Below are 12,637 nucleotides of genomic sequence, written 5' to 3'. Positions count from 1 at the left end.
CTTCAAGCAGAGCTTTGTCAAAAGCCAAAACAGAGCACTGCCTAGAATAAAATGAGCTTTTGTTAGAAATAAAATGGTTTCTAACACTAGCACCTGCACTCTTTCTATCGCTCTGTGATAATAGGGTGCTGCAATGCTCCAAGTGATTGGCAGTTTAGATATCATTAAAGTAACAGACACGATGAAGTACAGTTAAAAATAGGCAATGCCTTGAGAGGGAACCTTGCTCCTAACCTCATAGCATCCTCTACATTTACACTGTACCCTCATACTGCAGGGCTTACACTTTGCCTTAAACAAAGCAAGTTGCAGATTGCTCAACAAAAGGAGTACAGCTATAAGGAGAGGGTGGTAAGCTGTGGTATAAAATCCATGAAGTTTAGTCTTTTCTTTATCTAAATTCTAACAGAGAAATCTTGAACTGAAAGAGGTGAGAGGTGCTTTTAATTACTGTTTTACTTCCTCCATTAAAGAAATTTTTACTTGTAGCTCCTGACTGTAAACACAAAGCTGAACTTCAAGCTCTTGGAAGTTTAGTCTTGATTCAGGTACACAAAACATTAGTTATATGAACAAGCATAGCAGAGAACTACAGGCCAAATTTTGCTATCCTCTGTTGTACACTAACACTGATTTTTATTTATTTATTTTAAGACATATCAGTCAACACTAAATGAAAGTTCAAACTTTGTCCGCGTTTCCTGTCTTGGCTATGGAAGACTTAAATATCTGTAAAGGGAAAACTTACTTGTCTGTGCAATATTAGATTTGAATCTCAGAACCATAGTATTGTCGTATTCAATGTAAGTTTGCTCCAGAATTTGTCATTGTGATGTCTGATTGGGTGATTTTATGCCACCAGAAACCTGTAGTCAGAACTTAGCCTGTTTATTTCTCTAAAAGTGCTTCTCTTCTTACCTTCTTCCTTTATCAAAATATTATTTTAAAACAAACATCAAAGCAATGTGCTGATTTGCTGTTTTGTCACTTACCTATTTAGTAGGGAACTGGAAACTGTGGGTTTCCTATCAAAAGCTTCTGGAGGCTTTTCTTTGCCTTGATCCTCCTTTCCAGAAGGGTCACATGAAGTTAAGGACTCTGAGTCTTTCTCTGGCTCATCTCGTTGATCGGTTTCTATCTGAATTAAAGGCACTTCCCTGTGCTGACCTGCAGGGAGGCATCCGGGGGTCTTCATATGCTCTTTTTTATCATCCAAATTTACTCCATCCCTTTTGGGTTTTGATTGAATTCGAGTTGTGCTTTGGGGATGTTGGTTTTCCAGCACGTGTTCTCGGCTTGCATAATCAAAGGAATCCTGCTGGACAACAATTACATTTTTACCACTTTCAACAATATTTGCAGCCAATCTGTTTGCATATTGTTCCACGTGCGGTGGGGAATCATTGTGAAACTGGTCTGCCTCTTCAGCCTCTGCCTCGTCTGCTATGATCTTGTTCTTGCGCATTAGAGACTCAATAGAACTTGCCCATGTCTCGTGAATCAACATATCTGTTATCTGGTCAGTCTTGCATCTTTGGTACAGGCATGAGTCAGACTTGCAGAGACCTGAAGAAGCCACCGTACTGACTGGATGTACGCTTAAGGAATCTTGGTGGTGGTGGGCAAATCCATCTAATGAATTCGCCTTAACTGGGACACTAACTGTTAGCCTAGAGCCTGATAATCTGCTGTCAGGCACTGAGGATTGCCTAAAGCAAAAAGGTGATCGTAGAGAGGGTGATAGCAAACTGCTGGACCAGTCCTTTGAATTCCGAGGGGAAGATGCATTATCTTTATTTTCCTTTTCTATTTCTCTTAGCATATACCTATAAAATTCTTCTGTTATGCTTTCTGTGCTGGACTGTTTGGATGGGCAACTTGGTCTTACATTAAGATGACCATTTTTCTTGGCTACCTGTTGTAAAGCAGAAGTTAAGATGTTGTTTGCATTTTTTCCTGCATAGTAATCCAGTAACAAATCAAAACCTCTTCCTTCATTTTCCATCTGGTTCACCATAAATCTTGAAAATTCATCTGTAATGCTCTCACAGCTAGACTGCTTTGAGACAGAACTTGTCTGGCTTATAGGCTGACCAAGGGCATTTACTAGGCCTAGGGTATTGAAAGAGGCTTTGGAATCCGAGTCCTCCTCCGGTATGCTCTCACAGCTTGAGGCCTTGGCTCGGCTCCATCTTTCACAGTGCAGCCTGTTCCTGGGGTGGTTTGGACCTTGCCAGATGCTATCAACCATGGAGAGTTCGGTGAGGTTCATGATCTTAGCAGCCACTTCATTTGCAAAGATATTGACTGAATCTGGTGTGTCCTCAAGGTTTATAGATTCATCTACTACCCGATTCATCAATTTTTCCTTTAGCTCAGGATGCTCATCTGTTTTTCTTTTGATCTCACTAAGTCTAGGTGCCCTGTGCTTCCGAACAACTGAACCGTTAGCATGGGTTTCCTTTTTCCTTTTCATGGTTCTGCATGATAAACTCTGGGTCACCAGATACTCATTGCCTCTCTTCCATGCACAGAACCACGGTTGCTTTCCATTTGAATTTTCAAGACAAATGGCAGCTATTTCTGTTGCCATAGAGACAACTGTTTCTGCCAATTCTTCTGCAAAATCTGTTATACAATATTTGTCCCTTGAATGTTTCACCTGTAGCACAGGCTGAGAAGGAAGCAAGACATGATTTCCTAATAAAGACAAGCTAACCTGAACATCATTATTAAGTACAGCATCACACTTACGCTTGCCCTGGTTTTCTGCATTTATGGTGGCACTGGAAGACAGCTGCTCTTGCACACCATGCCTGCATTCATTGCTTGCAAAGTTATTTTCTCTGTCTGAAAATGATCTGTAGTCTTTCTTCTTCTGATGACTGTTACTCTGATTTGGGGATTTGTAAGTGTCTCGTGTGGTTCTTTTCAGGTATCTTTTCTTGGGAGATATTTTTGCAACAATTGCGTTATGCCCTGTAGTTCTACTTGTTGGTTCTGAATTCAGTGTGGCACCTTCCTTGCTGTTTACTTCATTCATATTACTTTTACTAGTGTTTGTGACACTTCCAAGATCTTTGCTAGCACTAGTGCTGTAGGATGTACCAAATGGCTTAACAGCAGGGTGATCAAAGGAGCTGGGTGAAGTTTCACATGCAATTGCTTGTGTTGACCATCCTTCTGCTTTTGTTACTTTCTCTGCTTTTGTGCTGTCGGAAAAGAGAGGAGAGCACTCTTCAACTTGTCTTATGTCGTTCATCTTCTTGCAAGTGAAATATATTACATTAAAAAGCAACTTGTTTGCAGTCTCCATGAAAACATCTTGTGCACTTGAGCCGTTTTCCGAACGGGGGTGTAGCTGTTTCTTCTTCCTAACCTCTTCAATAGAATGTCGTAGAATAATATTGGATAAGTTTTGTGCGAGTTCATCCCTGATTACTTCATCAGTGTGTGGAATCCGTGGCCTTGCTGCTGTTTCAATAATTTTTCCATTTATGGATTCCATAAAATGCCCTACGTTTTTGTATGTGTTGGGTTTTGTCAAAATTACTGATGCCTCTTTGAGAAGTGTCTCTGCAATGCTCTCATTTAGCTTCTCCATGCTGCTTCCTATAGCTATGCTACAATGAAGAGTAATGGCTGCAGAAGTCTGAGCAGCAGACAGAAGTCCACTTGAAGTTGCAGGGTACTTTTCTTCCTTCGTTTCCCCCAGACCACAGACAGCTACAGCACTTGCTACTTGAGTCATGCCACACAGCGCAGATGGAAATGAATATTCTGTGCCGGCACAGTCATCAAGTGGCTGTGAAGATGCTGTGTGTTGCTCTTCATTATCCATCGTGCCACTTTTAGAGTCTGTGGTTTCTTGATCCCGCTTGAATTTTTCTGCAGCTTGGGGGCTGGAAATGGTTCCAATAACAGTGGCTGCACAAGCCAGAGCCACTTCTAGTGCACTCTGGCCATGTCCATTTGAGTGCTCTTCCTCAAAGTAATCCGAAACTTCAGCAGAGCTTTCTGATTCGGTCCAGTGGCACAGGTTGGGGAAGGCAGACCCTGGCCAATCAGATGCATTCTCAGAACTGTCTGGACTTTGCACTATGACAATCTTTGGAAGTTCATTCCATGATCGGGAAGCAGATACATCTTCTGACTTACAAGAGCTTCCTACAGAGATGCTGACTGCAGCCTCCTCACTAAAAGTGGGTTGAGACTGTGACAGTCTAATGAACGCATCTTGCAGAACAGTTTCTGCTAAATTTGTGGCATATTGACCTGTAGTCGCCTGTTCATTTTGAGAAGGAGGATCCTTTTTCCCGATACCTGCACAATCCTCTCCATCTGTCTTACTGTCATGTTTCGCTGTTGGGTCATTCAGAGGCCCCAGCTCCTCTTTAGCCATTTTAGTTAAAGATACATCTTCTAACACATGTGCTGAGCAGGAATTTTCAACCTCACTAGTCAAATTAGTAGTACTAAAGGATGAAGTACCTCTTCCAGCTAATTCCTTCTGCCACAGTATTTCCTGGTCTGCCTTATCTTCAGGTTGTGAGATGCCATCTTCAGCCACAGCATTTACAGCTTCAGAGACTCTAGTAGCTGCATTATCTGTATTCATGCAGTTCTCTTCAAGAATGAATGGCAACCTGGCTTTTTTGTAGTGGAGATTTTCAGATCCCTTTCCTTTGTTTTTTTTGACATCTGAAGATGATTCAGAAACACTTATTTTTTCATGACCTATTAAAAGAAAAACAAGAAATTAGTTTTTGCAGAGTAACCTGTTACTTTAAAAAGAAAATGGCTGCACAACTGTGTAACACATTACTGCTCTGTAAAACTACTGCACAACCTTTTATCCTTGTCTTTGAATAACAATTTAAAACATGAATGGCTGTCCATTTTCTAAATTACAAATAAATATATGCATTAATTAACGTCAAGTGCAATTTCTGTGAGCATTGCCATGGCTGGTTTGCAATTCAAACAATAGCAGAATTATGCTCAATCCCGTTGCTTTTACCAGTTCTGTATTCATCACCCTCGTTGTCATCCTCGAGGTGCTCAGACGCTGTGAGGAAATCTTCTTCTATTGAGGACACTGAGCAGTTTGTGTCATCCTCGGGCTTTAAGACATGAGCTTCTATCTGCAGCTGTTTCTCCTGAACGAGCTCAAGTCCAATCAGAAACTTGTTTATTTCAAAAATGATGCAGCTTGCACTGTTTTTCCTGTCCCCTCTCGCACACTGAACCAAGCAGACATCTGCCAGCCAAGGACACTGGAAGGGAAAAGAATCTCAAATAGTTATTTAATCAAAGAAACCACCAACTTATTTTAAGCTTCCTTTTCTATAAATCTCTCAGGTATGTTCCGTTGCAAAGATGCAATACAATTTTCATTTAGATGATTGTTACACAGTGTACAGTGACATATGTGCCAAAATAAGACCACTTGGACTGACGGCTTTTGTTATACAGGCATTTTAGCAGAGAACCCAGCTGTATCACAGGGGCATCTTTATTTTGTTGAAATTACTAAGTTGTTTGTTTTCAATTAGCTCTTGTTTTAATGACAGAAACTTACATGCTTTTAGCTGTGTCAGAGCTAGCCATCTGACATACTGTTATTAATGGCCTCAGACCACCCGGTATTACCTGTCTCTTGAGGGAATTGTTTGTGGCATGAATTCCTTGTCAGGATAATATCTGTTGTAATGCTTGTTTGAAGGCAGCCCTGTAAATACTGGCTGATGAGATAGTTAACAGCAGGTCACCTTTAGATGTTCCTACAGACTGTTTTATAATAGTGTTGTTGTTTTTTTTTCTTCTTTATTTGCTCTTCTTCCTCTCGTTCCTTATTTGTCCAAAGCCCCATTATTTCAGACCAGTATAACCTCCCACTGGAAATGGGGCTCCACTGCGCTCTGTGCTGAGCCTTTATATATAACTGTCTTACCCAGAGAAGCTGTACAATTAAGTTGAAAGTTGGATGGCAACAGAGAGAAAAGAACTCTTGTTACCCTCATTTTATTGGTATTAAAACTGTTGGATATTTATACAGCCACAGAGCTAAGCTGCTATCTCTGCATGGGACTGCGTTTGTGGTGTGGATGTCCTCTGAAGCAAAGCCAAGCTTTTGTAGCTTGTGATCTTGTGCTTTAACTGCAGGTTCACAGGAAGGAGGGAGTTTCAGTGGAACCCACTCTGGGTCGAGACGGTAGATTTTAAGCTGTGCAAACGATGCCTTGGACCCCCTGTGCCTTTGCACAGTATCTAGCATAATGTAATCCTGACCAAGATCTTTTGTCTTTGAGCGTGAATGCAAAGCAAATACCTCGTAATAAAGGGAGTGGAACGAGTATGATATTGGAATTGCGTGTTTTATTAGCCTGCATTTCCTTTCTGCCTAAAAATGTGTCTGAACAGGAAACCAGATAAATTAGGGTGTTAAAAGTAAAACAGAAAAACTAGAAATTTTTTTTAACTAGCTGCTAAGAAATTGTTGCTGAATCAGACTTGAGCACACACCGTATTGTGAAAAATGTTATTAAAAACAGATGTAGCCTTTGATCAAACACTCCCCTGCTGTTTCTCCAGTGCACAGTTTGCAGGGTTGTACTTGTGCAGAGGGCTGAGGGGGAGTGGAATAAAAATCCTTGTATGAAAACTATGTGAGACTCCTTACAAATAGAAATTCTCTGGAAATTCAAACAAATGTAAGGATAAACATAGCATGTGCTCATCTGGCCAATAAATCTCACCCAGTCTCAATGCAAACTTTCCTCTTACAAGACAGAAATTGAGGTCAGTTCCCATTTGTCTCCTGCCTACACTCCTCTGAGAAGGCTGCCAGTCCCACTGGCTGCAGTCTGTTGGAGATGGGCATGACTTTGGCACTTGAGTCAACTTGTTCGAGTCTCAAAACAGCTTTGTGTATTGCAGCAGCTTCCCCCAAGGAAATGGGGGGGTGGGGGTGGGGTGGGGTTGGAGCTCTGCTGCTCCCACCACAGGCTTGTGATTTTTTAAATTTTTTTTTTTTTAATCATTCTAAATTTAGCCATTAGTCGCAAGTGGCAAGAAAGCTCAATAACCAGGCAATTTCTTTCTTTAAACACCAGCTTATTGGTATAACATAAAATTCAATGATCCTCACAGTACAGCTGTTCCAATGCCTGTTTTGTGAACACTTTTGTATGCAAGCTAATTTCAGTGTAAGAAAGTTTTCTGATTTGTTTTTCTGCAGCAGATAAAACTGGAGATACCTGTTCATGTTTTAAGCTTGCTGAGACAGTTTTGTATTCCAGGATAACTGTACAGTTTTGATGAAGTTGTTCCAAATTTATGCTTGGCCAAATGAGATCAGAATCAAGCTGAAAAATACTGCAGTATTTTTCATTCTATTTCTTTACACAGACATGAACAGGCATAAAGTATGACAAAAATGGAACAGAAGAAAAACACTTGTTATTACAATAAAAAGTGAAGCCTCTGGAACTTGTGTGTTAAAATGCCTTTAAGAAATGTTATAATTTGCTCCCTTTCTCTATGTGGTGCTGGTAAGAGGAATTCTTGGCCTCCAGATCACAGAAAGGGAACATTTCATTGGTAATGGTGGCAGTGAAGGGGTTACCATGAGAACTTTGCCTTTAGCGCCTTTAAATGTTAAGTTTTAATTAATGCATTAATTAGTTTTTAAGTTGCCAGAAGCTAAATGAGGTATTAGCTCTGATATGGTTAATGTTGCTTGGTATTTTCCATTGTCACATTCAGGCTTACAGTAGCCTCTAGGATCTTCAGGGTCTATCGTCAGCTCTGTTTTGAGGTGCATGCGTGGGAGAAGATGGATTGGGAACACAAGTGGGAAGTAGCAAGACTTCACTTGAAAGAGAATCTGTAGGAGCTGAGCCCTGATCTAGCCATGTGCACAAAAAACTGTTACATCTTTCCTTTTCTACCTCTGTACTGCCCTTCTGACTCCTGCTACTCTCGAAATCTGGGCTTATGAATCATCTCTGCCACCAATGCCTGCCTTCCCTGAAGGATCAACCACTAATATGGCTTAAAGCATTATCAGCTGCAACCCAGACATTCACAGGATCTAGAGGGAATAACAGGATCTCTCTGCTATTTTTGTGTCAGCTTCCCCTCCCCTCTCCAAAGACTTTCGTTAGACAGATTTATTTTTTATGTTTGCATACTCCCACTCATCTTTTAAACTGGTGCAAGGTCTTTGCTTTCAGCTCCCTTTTTGCCGTTTTCCAAATTCCATCCTATACAAGTGTGATGTGATCTTAAAGATGAGTTTGATTCCTACCTGGGGAACTTCATAATCAGCCTGAAGGTTTCCTGATGCTAATCCACTCAGCAGGACTATTTCATTTTCCTTTGGTGGCTGTACGTTCATCGAACTGATGAGTTTGGGGAGATTTGGAGAGACGTTGATCAATCTCTGTAGCATGAAAGATAGATTTTGCTCTCAGGTAATGAAGTCTGAGTTGCACAGTTATATTGATAAATACCAAAATGAAATACCACTTGCAGGCATCCGTTTAGAAAGCTTATTTGAACTTACTACTTTGAATCGATTAAAAATAGAACTGGCAGCATTAAAATGCACATTCTTTCTTTTGAGCCACCAGGCAAGATGGCAGTGACATTATAAACTTCTGCACAACTCTGCAGCAGGACAATCTGTCACCCCTTACATTGTCATGTGCTAAGCAGCTAGGTTGTATTTGTGCATCTAAGTGCTTGGCCCTCCTATTATGAGTGAGTTCTTAAGAGATAGAGAACATTGTGTCTGTTATTGTCTAAAACAGAAAAGATTCAGTAATAGTAACAAAAATAGGACAAATGTTCAGTTTTCCTCCAGGCATATGATAAGCAGGAAACCAAAAGGAAAGATAGCTGGAAATTGTTGATCAAATTGATGCAATACTAATCCTGGAATAATGGAAGTGTTTAATACACAGATTAAATACACATTTCTTTACTGTCCCACCTTCATGACCTTTGATTTGTACTGAGATGATCGTTTTCTACCTGTTATGTATTTGCTAGAGTCAAAAGTGGTAATAATCACACCATCAATGATGCTGTGTAACACAGGAGATTTGTATTGTGATGTTGCTGGGAGTGCCCAGTGATGTGCAGGGACATCTGTGCCCATTCGTGTACAAAGCCAACCTTTGCAGGACAGCACCAACTCTGAGTCCTTGCAGTTCTTGTCTGCCGAGGATCTCAGCATGCTTGATTTATGAGCAGGGAATCAAGGATGATCCCTTACAGAGGAAGTAAATACCACCTCCATTTTATGCACTAAACCAGCCCGTTGAATGGCAAAGCCATTAAAGGAATGCAGATCTTGGGCACCCAGCCGTATGCTTTAGTTACTGTGCAATTCAATGATACTTCATGTTTTCCTTTTCATCTTCAAAATAATAAGCTTGAGGTACTGTTATTTTTTCTCAGAGTCAATTAGATATAATAAAACTTTCTGGCTTAGCAAATCTAATTCAATTTTGGGGAACAATTCACTTACTTTTCAGTAGACTGATCATCAGATGAGGCAAAGTATTTATATTTGACATAACTAAATTCAGTGCTTCAATTCAGTTTGACATTTCAGTACAGTACAAAAAAGTTCTCATCCTTTTCTTTTTTCAAATTATAACCTTTCTGTTATCACACACATTTCTCTACGTATCTCTACTTTTCTACTGCTTAAATTGCCTTATTTTATCAGATTTCTTAGGTAGGAAATGATGGCATTTTGTATATCTTTTACTAAATTCCTTACCTTTTGTTCAAGACAAAAAAGGAAAAGTCTGGAAAGATGATTGTTTTACACTCAAACCCCCCTGATTTAACCCATTCCAAGGTTCAAAGGGTAATGCAAAATCCTAACAGTACTTGTTAGTAAATAGTTATATATTTCATCTGAATAACAGCTGTGTTAACATCTTTAAAATTATTCTATGAAATGCTTTCACCACATCAATGTGTTGTGTAAAAATCCACTCCACTCAATGCTAATTTACACAAACTGCATATTAGACACAAAAATTGTGATGAGTGAGTGTCCTCTTAGAGAAGAATACACAGTACCTGTGCTAGCAGGGAATTTTTATTACCTACACTGAAACCTAAAAGAAATGGCTAATAAATGTGTTGGCTTTGCACCAGAAGCAACCTTTCTAAAATGCTGCCAGAGGCTGCAGTCTCTCTGTCACGGTCCCTCTGTGTGCCAGGCAGGGGGAGACAGCCCAAACCCTGGCGTTGGGGCACAGTGCTCTGGGGAGCTGAGCGGTGCCGGCTGCGAAGGGAGAGTTTCAGGCCATGGGAAGCCCCCGTGCAGTGAATGCATTGCTGCTGGAGGGCTGGCAGGTCAAAACCATGCACCTGCTTTCAAAGGTGATTTGTGCTTGCGAGGGAGTAATCTAATTTTTCGCTATCATAGAGCATAAATTCATAAAGCTAATTTAAACTGGCTTTTACAAACATCTGGCTCTAAATTGAGGGAGAAACTTTTGGTATTTCCTTATGATTTGCTATAGCTTTTTGTTTCTTAATACATCCTTAATAAATACCGTAAACAAGAATGAAACCATTGTTTATTAGAAAACAACCAGTGCTTCTGTGGATTCAGTAAAGTTACGCCTCTCAAGCTGTTCAGCACAGTTAACCTGCTGATTCAACAGAAAAATCCTTTTGCTGCAAGAAGCTGTGTTTATTTTTCACGACTGAATTTTCTCAGATCCAGGATGCAGAAAACAGCATAGAAAAACAGTCCCTGCTAATGAACAGCTTGCAGGAGGCAGCAAAGTCCCAGCATTCATTGTCCTACTGTGAGCTAAAAGTGGTTTCAGCAAGGTAACCATAATGCTTTACTGAGGAACTCCCTGGATGTTGTCAGAAGATCCTACCTTTGTTCACTTACCAGATATTGCTGCCATATTGCTGTGTTGATCATAGGCAACAAGCCAGGATGATGACAATAAATAGCATATCAAGATGTAGTTTGTTTTAGTGTTCATAAAATAACCAAGCTTTTTTCTTTCCCTTTTTTAATCCCTTTTTTCTGCCCTCCAAACTTTCAGTTAAGCAAGTAAAACACACCTTTAATTCTGTTTTATGTAGACCCTTCCTCAAGACCACATGATCAAACTGTCTGGAGTTTGACTAAATAAGATTGCTCAGCTGAACAAGACTTAAATGAATAGAAGATTCTCAAAGGCTTTTTGAGAGTAGAAGAGACATCAAAAATTATTTTTGCCAAATTAAAAAATGGAATGTAGGACTTATCCATGTTCACTTCTCTGATAAAACCAAGGCTGAGCAAGAAGTCCACTCACATGATAACTGCTGTGAATTCACAGGCTGCAACAATCTGTTAGATATTTCTAGGATGGGAGTAAGAAAAGCTATAAAATATGGCCTGGTGATGGGACCATTTCAGATTCCTGATGCGTTGCTCTCTGTGAGGTTTAAAAATCTAGGGCTGCCTTTGATTCTATGCCTTGCATAGAATTTTGATCTGGGTTTGTATTGGAGGGTCATGGTGTCCCTGACTAGATCCACTGTGCATGTTTTTAAGACATAAACTGTTACCTGTTTCACTTGCTCGTCGCTGCAATCATCTCTGTTTGCGTCTAAATTCACAAAACAAACCTGTAGTAAGAGAGAAAAAGAAACAGTGGTGTATTATTATGCTGCCATCCTATTAGAATGGCCGCAACCCTTTGAAAAATCACTATTTTTCCTTTTCTAGCCTTGTAGCTAAATATGTGAAGCCTTTTCCTAGCAAAAGAACGGTTGAAAGGTTAGTAAAGAGAGTTGCAGATATAAAGAAAAGAGAAAAAAGGAAGAGTTAGGACTCTATCTGTTCTGACAACTAGCTTGCCTGATGAATGGGGAATTGTTGCCAATAAACTGTAGCACAGAGGATATTAGAAAAGATAGAGGAAATGTTAAAAATGCGTTTGATTGTATGTCATATAAACCCTTAATGTCTTGCTTTTCCAATGATTTCTTATTTTTGGGCACTTGTTGCAAAATGTTTCATAAGTGCAACTACTGATGTATGTACAAATTGTGAGTTGCATTTAGAATTTTCTCCACATCACATAAATATCGTAGTATTTTTCCTAACTTGCCAAACTTCCTAAGTAGAAGTTCGAGACCCTACTTTGATCAGTATGAGTTTCAGCAACCATTTAATGGTAGTGAGATTGAGTCAAGCAGAAACTTCAGATCTAAAGACCATTTCATTTCTGAAGACTTGTGTGGGTTTTCTGTGTCTAGAAGGCCATTTTCTAATTTTCAGAAATTAGAAAATCCCTTCTCCAGCTTTATCCGAGTTAGAAGCAGGGACCCCAAGCTAGGCTGACTGTCCTACTTCTGAGCACTGCAGATATGTCTTTACAAGTTTGTGAGATTTTGGTGTTGTCTTGATTTAAAACAAAACCTGGCACAGATTCAGAGCTGAACTGAAGCCAGCACCTGATTCCAAATAAATTGCAGATCCAGAAAAGCTGAGTGATTTCTTTCTTTTCTTTTTTTTTTTTTTTTTTTTTATTTTTAATGCTCGGCAATATCTTAAAAGGATTACACGGGGGGGGGGTTGAAGCTGAAAACCTCC

General features: G+C 39.9%; 1 protein-coding gene across 3 annotated transcripts in view; it reads right to left on the bottom strand.

Moving 5' to 3' along the window:
* SPHKAP (SPHK1 interactor, AKAP domain containing) overlaps positions 1–12,637 on the bottom strand; it is a 76,484-nt gene that overhangs the window by 13,181 nt on the left and 50,666 nt on the right. For all 3 annotated transcript variants that reach the window (XM_014951793.1, XM_014951791.1, XM_014951792.1), the window contains exons 4-7: positions 11,608–11,667; positions 8,312–8,446; positions 5,021–5,276; positions 993–4,737 (exon numbers count right to left, since the gene is read on the bottom strand). In XM_014951793.1, coding sequence (XP_014807279.1) covers positions 993–4,737; positions 5,021–5,276; positions 8,312–8,446; positions 11,608–11,667 — 4,196 coding nt within the window. The remainder of the gene's footprint in view (positions 1–992; positions 4,738–5,020; positions 5,277–8,311; positions 8,447–11,607; positions 11,668–12,637) is intronic.

The sequence above is a fragment of the Calidris pugnax genome, unplaced genomic scaffold, assembly GCF_001431845.1.
Source record: "Calidris pugnax isolate Ruff unplaced genomic scaffold, ASM143184v1 scaffold197, whole genome shotgun sequence".
NCBI classification, from domain to species: domain Eukaryota; kingdom Metazoa; phylum Chordata; class Aves; order Charadriiformes; family Scolopacidae; genus Calidris; species Calidris pugnax.
Note: the sequence above shows the minus strand (reverse complement) of the source record. Positions and strands in the feature narration are given on the sequence as shown.